Source organism: Vulpes lagopus, chromosome 2, assembly GCF_018345385.1.
Source record: "Vulpes lagopus strain Blue_001 chromosome 2, ASM1834538v1, whole genome shotgun sequence".
Taxonomy (NCBI): domain Eukaryota; kingdom Metazoa; phylum Chordata; class Mammalia; order Carnivora; family Canidae; genus Vulpes; species Vulpes lagopus.
Window position 1 is genome coordinate 158,883,410 of NC_054825.1, and position 18,050 is coordinate 158,901,459.

Below are 18,050 nucleotides of genomic sequence, written 5' to 3' on the forward strand. Positions count from 1 at the left end.
TTTCAATGGCTGAGCAATATTCCATTGTATATATGTAACATTTCAAAATGTCTCATGTCTCTAATGCAAAGTCAATAGACTAGTGAAAATAGCTCCAATAAGCATGTGAATTTTCAATAGACTGGTTAGTCTATTGATCCATCCCTTTGTAGTATTTATCATGAGGTCTACAAGGCATAAAATATTATAAATATTTATTGAGATTATGAATGAATACGTTGATGAGAAAATGTTAGTGATTGGGCCGGACAAAACTATGAGTAAGTGCCACAGTTTCAGAGGATGGCTAATCAGAGACTTAACAGCAGGGCCAGGATGCAATGGGGCTGGATCCTGACAGAGGGATAAGATTAGCCTCACACGCTTGGTTTTTTCCACATAAGAGCCTTGTTTGGAAAAGCATATTATAACCGTAGGAATAAAAGCATCCTCCCCTCCTAGGAAAAGACTATATTATCCTGTAGCCATGATGACAAGGAGCCACCAGAACCAATTTTTCACCCATTGTCAAGGAACACTCACCTCAGTGAAAATGCCTTGGCAATTCAACCAATCAGCTCCTTGCATTTAAATATCAGCCAATCAGAAACAAGTTTACTCCTGTAAACATACCTTGAATGGCAGCCAATCAAAGTCCCCCTCAAAAAAACATCTTTTACAGATGATACCAAACTACAAGATGCCCTGAGAAACCACATTTCCCAAAAACCCTGTCTAGGGTCATCTGTAGGCTCTGCTCAGAGGCTCAAAGACACCATGTCTGGCCAGCATCACTCTCCCTCAACATAGCAAAAATAAATTCTGCTTTGCCTTTTTTTTATTTCAAGCACTGAATGGTGAGTGCATTAGCCTCTAATAGTTCATATATTGGGTTGATTTAGGTTACACCTAAGGCTTGGCTTATATACCAGGGCCTTCACTTCTATGTTAGGCTTTATGCTAGTCACTTCATTTATAGGAGCATACTTCAAGGCTGTGAATTTTATTCTATTCAATCCACCTCTCATGTGAGCAAACAGACACTCATAAATGATATGATTTGATGAGCACCTGCTGGATCAGTTGGTAAAGCATGAGACTCTTGATCTTGAGGTTGTGAGTTTGAGTCCCACACTGGGTATAGAGACTACTTAAAAGTAAATAAACAATAACTTTAAAATGTTATGATTTGAATAATGATACAAATATATGGATTCTGTTTCAGTTTGGGATGGTGGTGATGGTCCCAAAACAGTGTGAATGTGCTTAATGCCACTGAACCATACCAAAAAAATGGTTAAAACGAAACCCTATCTGTCAAGCAACAATTCCCCTTGGGGGTATAGAGTTTAAGTATTGAAAGATGAAAAAGTTCTGGAGCCTCACTTCACAACAGTATGAATGTACTGCACACTACTGTACAATTGGTAAAGATGGTAAATTTCATGTTATATTTTTTTACTACAATAAAGAAAATTTTTTAAATAGTTAAGATGATAAAAAAAATTATATGTATTTTTTTTACTACAATTTGTGAAAAGCTCTTAGTTCTTTGTGGTCTGTAGAGACTGAAAGTAGATTACTGGTTTCCTGGGGCTGGCAGAGTGAGGGGAAAATAGGCATCAATGACCAGCAGGCATGGGGGTTTCTTTTTGTGGTAGTAAAAAAATTTTTAATTGCATTGTGGTAATGGTTGAGCAATTCTGTGAATATACTAAAAATCATCGAATTATACACTCTAAGTGGGTAAATTGTATGGTGTGTGAGTTATATCTCAATAAGTTTTTTAAGTGCCAAAAAAATGAATAAATTGTTAGTGACATACTGGGTGTTGCTCACCCTTTAAGTGATTGAGTGATGGTTTGAAATCCATCATCTCCAACATGGCTTACAGTCTCTAAACAGAGATTGTCCCAGGAGTATGAGTGTGAGCCTAAGAAGACTTTATAAGAAACCAGAAACAAACTTCCTGAAGAGGATGGTATGGTTTACCATAGTATGTGGTGTCCAAGGAAGACACTGAAGGTTTAGGGGCATATCCCCCTAAAGCAATCATACAATACCTCTAATTAGCTGGATAAAACATGCCATTTACTTAACTTCTTCATACCTCAGTTTCCTTTTTTAAAAAAAGATTTTATTTATTTATTCATGAGACAGAGAGAGAGAGAGAGAGAGAAAGGCAGAGACACAGGCAGAGGGAGAAGCAGGCTCCTTGCAGGGAACCCAATGTGGGACTTGATCCCGGGACCCCAGGATCACGCCCTGGGCTGAAGGCAGATGCTCAACCGCTGGGCCACCCAGGCATCCCATACCTCAGTTTCTTGTCTGCAAACTGGGGGGATAAATGCTACCAACTTCACTGGGTTATCATGAGGTTTCAAGGAGTTAATGGTTGCAAACAACACAAAACAAAGCCTGATACATAGTAAACAATTTCAAGACTGGATAACACAAACCATACCTTCAAAGATGATTCTGTTGGACTCCTGAGTGGCTCAGTGGTTGAGCATCTGCCTTTGGCTCAGGGTGTGATCCTGGGATTCTGGGATGGAGTCCTGCATCAGGCTCCCTATGGAGAGCTTGCTTCTCCCTCTGCCTATGTCTCTGCCTCTCTCTCTGTGTCTCTCATGAATAAATAAATAATCTTTTTTTTAAGCCACAATAATCAAGACAGTGTGCTATTGGCAAAATAATAGACAAATAGATCAATGGAACTGAGTAGAGACCCCAGAAATAGAACCCACATAAATATAGTCAACTGATCTTTTCTCAAGTTTGTTTGTTTGTTGTTTGTTTATTTATGTAATCTGTACACCCAATGTGGGTCTCAATCTCACAACCTTGAGATTAATAGTCATACACTCCGCTGAGCCAGCCAGGTGCCCCATAGTGATGCCTTTTCAGATACAACACCAAAGATACAAACTATGAAACAATCAAACTTCAAGAAATAAGCTGAACTTTATTAAAACTAAAAACTTAAAAAGAACACTAATAAAAAAACAATGCCAAGAGAATTATAAGACAAACTACAGACTGGAAGAAAATATATTTATTTTTAAAATTTTTTATTTATTTTATTTATGATAGTCACACACAGAGAGAGAGAGAGGCAGAGACACAGGCAGAGGGAGAAGCAGGCTCCATGCACCGGGAGCCTGACGTGGGATTCGATCCCAGGTCTCCAGGATCGCGCCCTGGGCCAAAGGCAGGCGCCAAACTGCTGCGCCACCCAGGGATCCCTATTTATTTTATTTTTTTATTGGAGTTCAATTTGCCAACATATAGCATAACACCCGGTGCTTATCCCGTCAAGTGCCCCCCTCAGTGTCTATCACCCAGTCACCCCAAACCCACGCCCACCTTCCTATCCACTACCTCTTGTTCATTTACCAGAGTTAGATGTCTCATGTTTTGTCACCCTCACTGATATTTTCACTCATTTTCTCCCCTTTCCCCTTTATTCCCTTTCGCTAATTTTTATATTCCCCAAATGGATGAGACCATATAATGTTTGTCCTTCTCCGATTGACTTACTTCATTCAGCATAATACCCTCCAGTTCCATCCATGTCGAAGCAAATGGTGGGTATTTGTCATTTCTAATGGCTGAGTAATATTCCATTGTATATATAGACCACATCTTCTTTATCCATTCATCTTTCTATGGACACCGAGGCTCCTTCCACAGTTGGGCTATTGTGGACATTGCTGCTATAAACACCAGGGTGCAGGTGTCCTGGCGTTTCACTGCATTTGTATCTTTGGGGTAAATTCCCAGCAGTGCACTTGCTGGGTCGAAGGGCAGATCTATTTTTAACTCTTTGAGGAACCTCCACACAGTTTTCCAGAGTGGCTGCACCAGTTCACTCCCACCAACAGTGCAGGAGAGTTCCCCTTTCTCCACATCCTCTCCAACATTTTTTGTTTCCTGCCTTGTTAATTTTCCCCATTCTCACTAGTGTGAGGTAGTATCTCATTGTGGTTTTGATTTGTATTTCCCTGTTGGCCGGTGATGCGGAGCATTTTATCATGTGCTTGTTGGCCATGTCTATGTCTTCCTTTGTGAAACTTCTGTTCATGTCTTTTGCCCATTTTATGTTTGGATTGTTTGTTTCTTTGCTGTTGAGTTTAAAAAGTTCTTTCTAGATCTTGGATACTAGCCCTTTATCTGATAGGTCATTTTCAAATATCTTCTCCCATTCTGTAGGTTGTCTTTTAGTTTTGTGGACGGTTTCTTTTGCTGTGCAGAAGCTTTTTATCTTGATGAAGTCCCAATAACTCATTTTTGCTTTTGTTTCTCTTGCCTTCATGGGTGTATCTTGCAAGAAGTTGCTGTGGCCAAGTTCAAAAAGGGTGTTGCCTGTGTTCTCCTCTAGGATTTTGATGGAATCTTGTCTCACATTAAGATCTTTCATCCATTTTGAGTTTATCTTTGTGTATGGTATAAGGGAATGGTCTAGTTTCATTTTTCTGCATGTGGATGTCCAATTTTCCCAGTCTCTCTATTGAAAAGACTGTCCTTTTTCCAGTGGATAGTCTTTCCTACTTTGTTGAATATTAGTTGACCATAGAGGTCCACTTCTGGGTTCTCTATTCTGTTCCATTGATCTGTGTCTGTTTTGTGCCAGTACCACACTGTCTTGAAGACCACAACTTTGTAGTACAACCTGAAATCTGGCATTGTGTTGCCCACAGCTATGGTTTTCTTTTTAAAATTCTCCTGGCTATTCGGGGTCTTTTCTGATTCCACACACATCTTAAAATAATTTGTTCTAACTCTCTGAAGAAAGTCCATGGTATTTTGATAGGGATTGCCTTGAATGTGTAAATTGCCCTGGGTAACATTGACATTTTCACTATATTAATTCTTCCAATCCATAAGCATGGAATATTTTTCCATCTCTTTGTCTCTTCCTCAATCTCTTTCAGAAGTGTTCTGTAGTTTTTAGGGTATAGATCCTTTGCCTCTTTGGTTAGGTTTATTCCTAGGTATCTTATGCTTTTGGGTGCAATTGTAAATGAGATTGACTCCTTAATTTCTCTTTCTTCAGCCTCATTGTTAGCATAGAGAAATGCCACTGATTTCTGGGCATTGATTTTGTACCCTGCCGCTCTCCCGTATTGCTGTATGAGTTATCGCAATCTTGGAGTGGAGTCTTTTGGGTTTTCTATGTACAGTATCATGTCATCTGCGAAGAAGGAGAGTGTGACTCCTTTGCCAATTTGAATGCCTTTTATTTCTTTTTGTTGCCTGATTGCTGAGACTAAGACTTCTAATACTATGTTGAATTGCAGTGGTGAGAGTGGACATCCCTGTCGTGTTCCTGATCTTAGGGGAAAGACTCAGGCTGGGAGAAAATATTTGTGAAAGAATAAAATTAGACCCTTATTTTACACTGTACTCCAAAATTAAAAATTAAATGGATTAACAACTTAAGTGCAATACCTTAAATCCTAAAATTTTTAAATCCTAAAATGCTCCTTGACATTCATCTTGTCAATGATTGTTTTTGGACATGACATGAAAAGTAGAGGAAACAAGAGCAAAAATAAACATGTGGGACTACATCAAACTAAATAGATTGTGTACAGCAAAGGAAACAATCACCAGAACAAAAGGACTGCCTATAGACTGGGAGATAGTTGCAAGCCATATATCTGATAAGTGGTTAATATCTAAAATGTGTAAGGAACTCATGCATCTTGACAGCAAATAATAAATAACAAAAACCCAATTTCAAAAAGGACAAAGGACCTTGATGGTCATTTTTCCAAAGAAGACATGCAAATGGTCAATGTACACATAAACATGCCCAACATCACTCGTGATCAGGGAGAAATTCAAATCAAAACACAGTGATATAATGAAATATTACTTAGCCATTAGAAATGATGAATACCCGCCATTTGCTTCAACATGGATAGAACTGGAGGGTTCTGCTGAGTGAAGTAAATCAATCAGAGAAAGACAAACATTTTATAGTTTCATTCATACAGAGAATATAAAAAATAGTGAAAGGGATTATAGGGGAAAGGAGAGAAATTGAGTGGGAAATATCAGAGAGGGTGACAGAACATGAGAGACTCCTAACTCTGAGAAACGAACAAGGCGTGGTTTTAAAGGGAGGTGGGCGGGAGAATGGGGTGACTGGATGATGGGCACTGAGGGGGGCACTTAATGGGATGAGCACTGGGTGTTATACTATATATTAGCAAATAGAACTCCAATTTAAAAATATACAAAAAAAATAAAAACCAATGAGATATCACCTCACACCTGTTAGGAAAATTTGCATCCAAAAGGCAGAGATAATAAGTGTTAACAAGGGTGTGAAAGAAAAGGAACGCTTGCACACTGTTTTGACAGCCATTTTGGAAAATAGTCATCAGTAACTGTCATCAGTTACTCCAAAAAGTGGAAGTAGATTTACCATATTACCAGCAATCCTAGGTTTAGGTTCATATCCAAAGGAAATGAAACCAGTATCTTGAAGAGATACCTGCATCCCTATGTTCATGACAGCATTATTCACAATAACCAAGATAAGTAGACAACCTAAGGATCCATTGATGTATGAAAGATAACGTGTCATAGCCACAAAATTCAACCACAATAAAAGAACATTCTTCCATTTGTAGCAACACAGATAAACCAGGAGGTCATTACACTGAGTGAAATGAGCTAGACAAATGGAAAGACAAATATTGCATAATCTCATTTGTATGTGGTAAAAATCTAAAAACATTGAACTCATAGAACTAGAAACTAAAATGATGGGGATCCCTGGGTGGCTCAGTGGTTTAGTGCCTGCCTTTGGCCCAGGGTGCGATCCTGGAGTCCCAGGATCAAGTCCCACATCGGGCTCCCTTCATGGGGCCTGCTTCTCCTTCCTCCTGTGTCTCTGCCTCTCTCTCTCTTTCTCTATGTCTATCATAAATAAGTAAATAAATAAATCTTTAAAAAAAGAAACTAAAATGATGGTTGTAAGGGGCTGGTGAATGAGGAAATAAGATGTTTGTCAAAGGGTACAAACTTTGAATTTTAAGCTAAATAGATTCTAGGGATCTAATGCACAACATGATAACTATAGTCAATGATACTGTATTGCATCCTTAAAATTTGCTAAGAGAGTAGACTTTAAGTGTTCTCATTACAAAAAAAAGGTTGTAATAATGAAGTAATGGATGTGTTAGATCATAGTAATCATTTCACAATGGATACACATATTAAATCATCACATACATCCTAAATACATACAAATTTTTTAATCAATTATCCCTAAATAAAACCGAGGAAATTTTTAAATTAGAGAAATTAAAAAGTAAAATCACTCACTCCCAGAAATGGAGTTTAACCTAAAACCATTTTGATTAAAGTGAGAATGGAAATCTTGTCTACTAGACAGATACTGGATAGGATATTACTTGAAAAGCTTTAAAGGTGTGGTGTCAGTGCCTTCCAGAGAAAATAAATCTGGTCTTAAGCCCTCATAATTCAAGTCTCAAGCTAAGACTTCTATGTAGAAGTAGTATTGTAGAGTGAAAAAAATACTTTGATAAAGACAAGTCTTTGGAAAGATTTCCCTCTTAGAAAAAGTGGCTCTAAAACTGGTCCAATCACCATCTCAGAAAAGAATAAGAAAACCCATCTGGCTGCAAGTCTGGAAGCAGACTTATGAAAAATCAGAAACGTGGACATCTTCCACAAGAGTGTGAGGTTGAATTCCATTCCTAAGCCATGTAGGACCAAACCCATAAATGAATGTAAAAATGGTAACAGTCTGCTGAGACACCTGGGCCCTCCAGAAGAATCAAATGGAAGGCAACACTTCTGCTAAAAGTACACACAACAATATTCATTGGAATTCCATAGGTAAGAAAATTCGCTGTGAATGATTAGCAATATAAAGTTGAAAACTTCATGAAGAAACAAAGAAATCCAAAAATACAATGAAAGAATTAGCAACACCAAGGGACTTGAGATATAGAACTGTCATGTGCATATATAAATTATTAAAATAGTAAGTAAAGAAGAAACCTACAAGGAAACAAAGGCTAGGCCAATTCTCTAAAGTCCAGACTCCAGTGAATGGGAATGGGGGGAAGGGGAGGAAATGAGTGAGAAGTATCAGAAGGGGAGACAGAACATGAGAGACTCCTAACTGTGGGAAATGAACTAGGGGTGGTGGAAGGGGAGGTGGGAGGCGGGTGGGGGTGACTGGGTGACGAGCACTGAGGTGGGCACTTGATGGGATGAGCACTGGGTGTTATTCTATAAGTTGGCAAATTGAACACCAATAAAAAATAAATTTATAAAAAATAAAATAAAGTCCAGACTCAGCCCCAACTAGGGTCATGGCATGGAGATACTAGTCTGATTCTCCATGGTGCCAGGAAGTTAACTTAAATTCCAGGGAGCTCCCCACAACTTTTAAAATAATTTCACAGAAACCTGTTATCAGGCAACCAACCCCTTGAATAGAATCTCAAACTCTCTGAAGTGAGGAGGGGCAGAACTTTCTTACCATACCAAAGGAACTGCTTCTCTGGTCCTGGGTACTTTATCCCCAAAGGACAACTAGCTCTTTTCTGACACAGGGATCAACTCACTAGGAACTTTACCTTCTAAGGACTATGAATGGACTTTTAGGCTGACAATGATGAGTAAATTAAGATGTATTACAGGAGAGAAGTGAAACAAGATGCTCTCATGGCCCAGGGACACCTTTGTAATCTACAGGGGAGCCTGCCTCATTGTCTCCTTTGAACTAGCAACCACCACCTCCCTCCCCCAAAGTTTGGTATCTAAATGTTTCAATAGGCCAAGTGTGACTTTATTTTTTTAATTCTTTTTTTTTTACTTAAATTCAATTTGCCAAAAAATAGTATAGTATAACACCCAGTGCTCATCCCATCAAGTGCCCTTCTCAGTGACCATCACCCAGTTACACTATCCCCCCACCTCCCCTTCCATGACCCTTTGTTTCCTAGAGTTAGAAGTCTCTCATGGTTTGTCTCCCTCTCTAATTTTTCCAACTCAGTTCCCCTCCTTAAAAACAAACAAACAAAAAACCCATAGCACATAGCCAGGTTTCTCACATGCATTGGCTGTGTCTACTCTCTAGAAATGTGGTCAACATAAAAACTCTGGTGAAAAAAAAAAAAACCTCTGGTGAGTGGCTCTGGGTCCTTACCCACAACTTCTGCACCCATCTTTCCTGTAAGTTTATTGAGACAAAGTCCCTAAATGATGCACACAGAAATTTAGCTGTAAGAAACCCCCAGCAGTATCCTTGGCAAGTCATATGTGGGAAGACAAGACAGTAGCAATCCAGTGCATGACCCTTTTCACAGAGGAGAGCTACTGCTTTTAGGTCTGAATCTTCCCAGGAGTGGATGTGCAAGTTATCATCTCAATCAAAAATGCCCATCTCACCTGAGCTTTTCTTCTCCAGGATCGCTTCTGAAAAAGACCTTATGGACTCTGGAGGATAATGCCCTCCCTCAAAATGTTTAAGAACATTTTGATGGAGACCATGTGGATAGGTGACATGCGTAAGTGTCAGCTGGCTGCAGAAGAGGGGTTCTGGGATTTGGAGCCAAGGACTGGAGGCAACAGAAAAGAATGTAATAGAAATCTTGTTGTGCTCACTTCAGCAGCACATATACTAGAAATCTTGTCAATTGCAGTCACAGGAATGAACCCCAAGGCCCTATGCTAAGTGAGGTAAGTCAGACACACAAGGACAAACATTACCAATACCACTTATATGAGGACAAAACTGTCCTATATTTTGACTTTGGTGTTGGTTACATGACTATATACATTTATCAAAACTCATATAGAACTGAACAGGATGGGATGCCTGGATGTCTCAACAGTTGAGCATTTGCCTTTGGCTCAGGGCATAATCCCCAGTCTGGGATTGAGTCCCACATCAGGCTCCTTGCAGGGAGCCTGCTTCTCCCTCTTCCTAGGTCTCTGCCTCTGTGTGTGTATCTCATGAATAAATAAATAAAATCTTAAAAAAAAAAACAGAACTGATGGCCAATAGTGAAAGAGATTATAGGGGAAAGGAGAGAAAATGAGTGAAAATATCAGTGAGGGTGATAAAACATGAGAGACACCTAACTCTGGGAAATGAACAAGGGGTATTGGAAGGGGAGGTGGGTGGGGCCTGGGGTGACTGGGTGATGGGCACTGAGGGGAGCACTTGACGGGATGAGCACTGGGTGTTATTCTGTATGTTGGCAAATTGAACACCAATAAAAAATAAATTTATTATTAAAAAATAAAATAAAAAACAAATTTTTTGTTTTAATTTTTAAAAAAAATTTTTTATTGGAGTTCAATTTGCCAACATATAGCATAACACCCAGTGCTCATCCCGTCAGGTGCCCCCTTCAGTGCCCATCACCCAGTCACCATAAACCCCTGTCCACCTCCCCTTCCACTATCCCTTGTTCATTTCCCAGACTTAGATGTCTCTCATGTTTTGTCACCCTTACTGATATTTTCACTCATTTTCTCTCATTTCCCTTTATTCCCTTTCACTAATTTTTATATTCCCCAAATGAATAAGACCATATAATGTTTCTCTTTTTCTGATTGACTTATTTCACTCAGCATAATACCCTCCAGTTCCATCCACGTTGAAGCAAATGGTGGGTATTTGTCGTTTCTAATGGCTGAATAATATTCCATTGTATACATAAACCACATCTTCTTTATCCACTCGTCTTTCGATGGACACCGAGGCTCCTTCCACAGTTTGGCTATTGTGGACATTGCTGCTATAAATAATGGGGTGCAGGTGTCCTGGCATTTCACTGCATCTGTATCTTTGGAGTAAATCCCGGCAGTGCAATTGCTGGGTCATAGGGAAGATGTATTTTTAACTCTTTGAAGAACCTCCACACAGTTTTCCAGAGTGGCTGTACCAATTCACATTCCCAACATTTCGTTTTCAAAGATTGCTTGGACCCTTTGAGAAAAAAAAAGAACACATTTTGAGTTTTAAAATACTTAAGATTTTAATATTTAATTTCTGCTTTATAGCAGACTAAAGAAATAAACTTATGTAAGAAACAGAATATTTTGTTTCAAAAATTGCATTTTGTTATGTTGGAGAGGATGCAGAGAAAAGGGAACCCTCTTACACTGTTGGTGGGAATGTGAAATGGTGCAGCCACTCTGGAAAACTGTGTGGAGGTTCCTCAAAGAGTTAAAAATAGACCTGCAATTGCAGGTCCCAGCAATTGCACTGTTGGGGATTTACCCCAAAGATACAGATGCAATGAAATCCCGGGACCCAGCAATTGCACTGTTGGGGATTTACCCCAAAGATACAGATGCAATGAAATCCCGGGACACCCATACCCCAATGTTTCTAGCAGCAATGTCCACAATAGCCAAACTGTGGAAGGAGCCTCAGTGTCCATCGAAAGATGAATGGATAAAGAAGATGTGGTTTATGTATACAGTGGAATATTACTCAGCCATTAGAAATGACAAATACCCACCATTTGCTTCAACATGGATGGAACTGGAGGGTATTATGCTGAGTGAAGTAAGTCAATCGGAGAAGGACAAACATTATATGGTCTCATCCATTTGGGGAATATAAATAATAGTGAAAGAGAATATAAGGGAAGGGAGAAGTGTGTGGGAAATATCAGAAAGGGAGACAGAACATAAAGACTCCTAACTCTGGGAAACGAACTAGGGGTGGTGGAAGGGGAGGAGGGTGGGGGGTGGGGGTGACTGGGTGATGGGCACTGAGGGGGGCACTTGACGGGATGAGCACTGGGTGTTATTCTGTATGTTGGCAAATTGAACACTAATAAAAAATAAATTTATTATAATAAATAAATAAAAATTTCAAAAAAAGAAAAAAAAGGCAAAAAAATAAAGATTACTTTAAAAATTGCATTTTGTTGAAACATTGTAAAGATTCTCCAAATCTTTGGAGAAAGTAGTGTTATTTCATTCTGATGAAACCAATTAACTGATCCAACCATATGTATACAAAACAAAGAGGAGCCAAGATTAAACACAAAGTTTTTAATGATTCTAACATTTCCACTTGGTACACTACCCTATGCCTTTCCTGGGCATATTGTTCACATTTCAAAATTTAGAAGTGAACCCTGAGATGAGTCTCAGGTGAGGCATACAATTGTCAGAGGATCTGGTTAGACCACAGAGATGATCAGATATGTCATAGGGACCATGATTTGTCTCATGGTCAAAGTACAGGGAAGACTGTGAGCCTTCTTATAAAAAGTCAGTGTGAAAGCCCCATGTCAAATAGTGTTGTTGGGCTTCACCCACCACATCCTGTGCACTTACTGGCCTGCTGGGCTCAGTCTCCACTCAGCTCCTCCATATGTGCCTGGTATAATCAGTGCTATGACCTCTACACTCACTGCCCTTCTCTTCCTTGGTGAGTTCTTGCACACAGGGGAAACAGAATTTGGGAGCCTGGGTGTGGGTGAGCAGCATGTCTCATTGTTCCTGTCTTCCAGGGCTGTACCTGAGCCAGACCACCAGCACCCAGAAGCGTGAGTCCCTTCTTCAGAGCCACAGAATCTCTCTTCTGGGCTCAGATGCAGTATCTATCTATGAAACCAAAGGAGGGGTCAGGGGCTCTGGTTTGCTAGGAGGGCTTGAGGCCAACAGGGTAGAAATTTGCGTGGGTAGGGACTTTATCTGGAACTCTAGCCTCTGATTCTCTTCCAGAGATTCTTTCAAAACCCATCATCTGGGTCAAGCCAAATTTCATGATTCCAAAGGGAATGCCAGTGTTCATCTGGTGCCAGGGGACTCCTAAGGCCATTGAATATCAGCTGCATCTTGAAGGACATCTCTATGCCCAGCAGAGCCCAAAACAACTTGAAAGGAGGAACACAGTCATGTTCCGCATCCCAAAAATGACCCTACTCACTGCAGGGCAATACAGGTGCTTTTACCGAATCAAGGAGCTCTGGTCAAAGCCTAGTGACCCTCTGGATCTGGTGGTAACAGGTGACTATTTCATCTTGGGTCTGAGTCCTGGGGAGGGTCATCATTAATCTATTAATCTCCGCTAGTGTCATTCAACCTCACTTAGTGGTTATCTATGACCTAGAGGCAGATTTGTCATAGGTCAGGTTCTCCAGGGGAGATGCACTGGGGATCATTCTCAAAAGTGACCCTATGATGAGGAATGAGGGAAACAAGCCAGGTATAAGGCAATGCTGGTTGTTTCAACAGACACCTCAGCCAAGCAAATGTGGAACTCTGGACCTGGGAAGGCCCTTCTGAATGGTCTCAAGATGAGACTAGGGGCTCTGTACCTGCCAGTGTCAACCCCTCCTAGGGAGGTTCCATTCAAACGTCTGTGCTTTTGTGGCACTTATGTTCTAGCAACAGAAGACAGACCATGAGTCCAAGTCAGGACAAACCACCCATCAATAAGCACGAGGAGTAAATGGTGGTATGGAATGGGATTAGGAGAGAATGCAGTCTTGGATAAGGACACTCCCTTCAGCCAAGGGATGCAGTTCTCAAACTTAAGCAGGTATCAGAATCACCTGGAGGGCTTGTGAAAACACAAATGGCTCCAGTGTGCACCCATGTTCATGAAAGCCCTGTTTACAATAGCCAAAAGGTAGCAACAATCCCAGTGTCTACTGACAAAGGAACAGATAAACAAAATGTGGTATACACATGATGGAATATTATTCAGCCTTAAAAAGGAAGGAGATTGGGACACCTGCTATAGCATGGACAAATCTGGAGGACATCATGGTTAGTGAGATAAGTCAGTGACAGAAGGACAAATACAGGATGACAGTGTTGGGGAGAGCAGGTGGCAATATTAGAGCTGTCTGAATGGGCCTCACAGAGCAAGTACCTAAGTCACTTCTCTGTGGGACCTAGAATGGTCAAATTCATAGAGAAAGAAAACAAAATGGTGGGTGCCAGGGGATACAGGATGGGGATGGGGAGAGGCTGCTTAATAATGGGGATGGTTTCAGTTCTGCAAGATGAAAAGAATCCTGGAGATGGATGGTGGTGATGTTTGCATGACAATGTGAATGCGCTTGATGCCATTGAACTACTGTACACTTAAAAATGGTTAAGATAGTAAATTTAATGTTTCATGTAGTTCATAACAATTTAAAACAATAGTAATTTTTTCCTTTTATTTTGTTATTTATTAGTTCATTAATTCTTCTCTAAATACATTACCTCTTAAATAACATTTTACAGTTCCTCAAGTTACAATTTAAATTCCAAGCACTTTAATTTCTTAGATAATGTAGTGGATGCTGTGAACAATAATTATTTTTAAACACACAGATGGTTGCCTTTCCCCTGAGTTTCTGATTCGGGGTCTGGGGTGGAGCCTGGGAATGTGAATTTCTAATAAGCTTCCAGGCAATACCAATGTCGCTGGCCCCAAGGATCACTAACTCTGAGCACCACTGATGTCAGAAATCCTCAGAGAGAGAGATTCATATTACTGCTCCTAAAAGCTAGAAGAGTGAGTGTCTCAGTCTTGAAGGGAGAGATCAGGGAGGAAGTGTCCATGACCAAAATAAGAAACAGAGATTCTGGGGAGTGATATCTCAGCCTTAAGGCCAAAGAGGAAGGGAACACAGAAGGTAGGATAAAGACTCTCTTAACTTACTTGTCTCCTTCTCCCACAGGAATGTATGATACACCCACTCTCTCCGTTCATCCCGGGAATAAGGTGATTTCGGGAAAGAACGTGACCTTTTCTTGCCGTCTAGACACTGCAACAAACAAGTTCTTTCTGCTCAAGGAGGGACGATCCAGCCACCCACAACACAGATATGGGAACATCCAGGTGGAGTTTGCCATAGGCCCTGTGACCACAGCCCACAGAGGGACTTACAGATGTTTTGGCTCTTATAACAACCATGCATGGTCTTTCCCCAGTAAGCCTGTGAAGCTCCTGGTCACAGGTGAGGAAACTCCCAGATTTCCCCTCATGTCCTCTCTGGAACCCCAAGTAAAGCCTGACCAGTGATGAGGAAGGGACAGGTGGGAAAACACGGAGGGCATCTCGCTCCAGCACCCTCATCCACATGCATTTTGTGGAGGCCCATTTGATTGTTCCTGAGGAAGAAGGCCAGAGGGACAAGAAGAGGGAGGGCTCAGAGATGAGGCAGGAAGACCAGAGGAAACCCAAAACCCTCATGGTTTTCTTTGTTTCCACTGCCAGAAGGTGTTGGGGACACCAGCCTTGTACCCACAGAACATACATCTTTTTCTGGTGAGTAACAGGTATTTCTAAGCCTGGGGAAGGGAGCAAAGACTCCCAGTGCATTAAAAACATGGCATTTGTTCAAAATATCCCATTTACTGCATAGTATTTGCCATGACCTGCAACTCCATCAGTCGAGCAGACAAATATCCTTGCTTTTGTGGCACTATATTGTATCCATCCCAGCAGGAGACAGACCATGAGTCAAAGCCAGATAAATAAGCCAATCATATAGCACAGGAGGAGCAAATGGTGGTGTGGAAAGAAGACAGAGTAGAACAGGATGACAGTGTTGGGGAGAGCAGGTGGCAATATTAGAGCTGTCTGAATAGGCCTCACAGAGCAAGTACCTAAAGAACTAAGGGGGGGATCCCCGGGTGGCTCAGAGGTTTAGTGCCTGCCTTCTGCCCAGGGAGTCCCTGCATGGAACCTGCTTCTCCCTCTGCCTGTGTCTCTGTCTCTGTTTCTGTCTCTCTCTCTCTCTCTCTCTCTCTCTCTCTGTCTCTCATGAATAAATAAAATCTTAAAAAAAAGGGGGGGGGGAACTGAGGGCATTCTCCTGTGCCTACATGGGGAAGAGTGTTCCAGAGAGAGGGAGTGGCCACCGAGTGTGGCAGGGGGATGGCCAGCATGACAGCAGAGCAGCACAGAAGCCTTGCACCAGCAGTGACTTCATACACATGCTGCTAGGGACAGGGTGGCTGGGCTCAGGGCCTTGAAGAAAATGGGGAGCCTGTGAGTTACCCCATGTGTAAGGAAGAAGTCATGTTGACCAACATAATTAGGAAACTGAGGGCTAGAAGGAAGACACATCTGGCATGAGGCCCTGGAGCTGAATTCCCCCTTGGGTTTGCCTGCCCTTTGGCTCCTGCTCTCTACCTGCCAGACGAAGCCAATAGGACCTGGAAGTGGGGTGGGGACCTGGAAAAGCTGCAGAAGATCATGGGGTCCATCCAAGGGGAGGAGAGGCTCCCTCAGCAGAGACCAGCACCATCTCTTTTTCTCCCTACTTCACTTCCCTATCATCCGCAGAACCTTGGGACACCTACTTGTTAGCCACAGAAGCAGAATTCCAGCAAGGTAAGCAAGCAATGGGGTGCTGCACACTGTGAAGGAATGTGATCTGGAACGGGGAGTGGGAGAGTGGTGGAGTGAGGTGGTGCCCGGCTATTCCTGTCAGTAATCAGTCTGTTCTTCTCACCCCAGACCCTGCCTTCGGGGATCACACTGCCCATAATATCCTTCAGATTGGTCTGGCTTTCCTGGTCCTGGTGGCCCTCATGTGCCTCCTGGTTGATTACTGGCTTTGCAGGAAGAGGATACAAGAGCAAGCCAACAGGGCTTCACCTCAGGAATGCAGGAGAAGGTTCAGAACACAGAGAACCCTGGACAAATGACCAAGAGATGTGCTGGCCACAGTTAGAGCTGAACACTGGCATTGACCTTGGGCTGTGTGAGCTGTGTTGCACCCATGGAGGGACGGAACATTTCCTTCCTAGTTTGGTCTTTGTCTCTAGTTCTTCTTTCCTTTGCTGCAAAATATCATTCAAGATATTTAACAACTAGTACAGAATAGGCATTTATCAAGGGGAACAGGAGCCAGCAAGGCGCCACCCCAAAGAGTCTCCCCCAAAAAAGTTCCCCAAATCCTCCAGCTTGACTTCAGATATCACTTCCATGCTCCCCTGTAACAGCACAGGGGCTCTAACACTGCATACATATCCATTTTCCTGTCTCTACAGTGAACTTGTGTGAATTTAGCCCATGTGGTGTATGGTGGCTGTGCTCACAGCTCTTGCCACTAAGAAAGTCCTTCAGAAATATACGCCAGGTCAATGAGTATATAAATGAGGCTGTAGCACAGCTTAGCATTTGAGACTCCTTTAAAAACAAAATTCCATTTATTTATTCACAAGAGACACACAGAGAGAGGCAGAGACACAGAGGGAAAAGCAGGCTCCCTGCAGGGAGTCTAACACAGGACTCGATCCCAGGAACCTGGGACTACGACCAGAGCTGCAGGCAGACACTCAACCACTGAGCCATCCAGGTGCCCCAGCACCTGAGACTCCTGATTATGGTCCTTAAAATGCTGCCTGGACCCTTTGTTCCTTACGAATTTTTATTCTATCAACCCATTAATATAACCATTATAGGGGTCCCTTCCCCCCACCAGTATTCTGACACCCACATGGCTGAAACCCATTCTTTAAATCTGAGCTTTATGTTATATATCAGAGAACATTAACTCCAGCCTCAAAGGGGTGACATGCATATTTAACGAGATAAAAAATATCAAGAAACCAGCATGGGCTCTGACACTTGTAAGTCAACTCAAAGCATGGCAGCTGTTATTACTCAGTACTACAGGAAACTGAAACTCACAGCAATTGTTACCTCAGTACCAGTACTGACTGTCCTTCTTCCTGTTCTTCATCTACTAGGTGTTCACAGTCCAAGAGCTTCTGTTGATACTGAATCTTAGTGTTCTTCATCCCAAGACATGACAGACTGGTTTGGAGCATGTTTATGACATCCCAAATTTTCTATATTCTAATCTAGGTAGGAAACCTCCAGTCTCAAGGGGGAAAAAAATGTGTAAGGTAGCAGAATTTCAGGTCTCCAGATAAAAGTGCAGGGGCTTGAGAGCCTTCTCAGAGGAATGGAGGGGTCTTTTCCACACAAGGCTGTTCCTCTCACTGTTCCAACTCAAAATCTTCCAAAACTGGTCAACAGGACTAGGCCAGATGCTTAAGTAGAGCTCTACTCTTTCAGAAAATACTGAGCC

The 18,050-nt window shown here is 41.7% G+C and overlaps 1 protein-coding gene across 1 annotated transcript; it reads left to right on the forward strand.

Annotated features, from left to right (window-relative positions):
- The first annotated feature begins 12,354 nt into the window (after window positions 1-12,354).
- On the forward strand, window positions 12,355-17,618 carry NCR1 (natural cytotoxicity triggering receptor 1). Its single transcript, XM_041738834.1, has 7 exons — window positions 12,355-12,430; window positions 12,513-12,548; window positions 12,727-13,011; window positions 14,682-14,960; window positions 15,221-15,271; window positions 16,295-16,342; window positions 16,469-17,618. Exons 1-7 carry the CDS (start codon window positions 12,397-12,399, stop codon window positions 16,657-16,659), a joined length of 924 nt encoding a protein of 307 aa, XP_041594768.1. The 5' UTR covers window positions 12,355-12,396; the 3' UTR covers window positions 16,660-17,618.
- The last annotated feature ends 432 nt before the right edge of the window (window positions 17,619-18,050 follow it).

Coding starts and splice junctions, on each gene's coding strand:
- NCR1 (XM_041738834.1), top strand. CDS start 12,397: ATGACCTCTACACTCACTGCCCTTCTCTTCCTTG. Junction 13,012..14,681: donor TCTGGATCTGGTGGTAACAG/GTGACTATTTCA, acceptor CTTCTCCCACAG/GAATGTATGATACACCCACT. Junction 15,272..16,294: donor AGAACATACATCTTTTTCTG/GTGAGTAACAGG, acceptor TATCATCCGCAG/AACCTTGGGACACCTACTTG.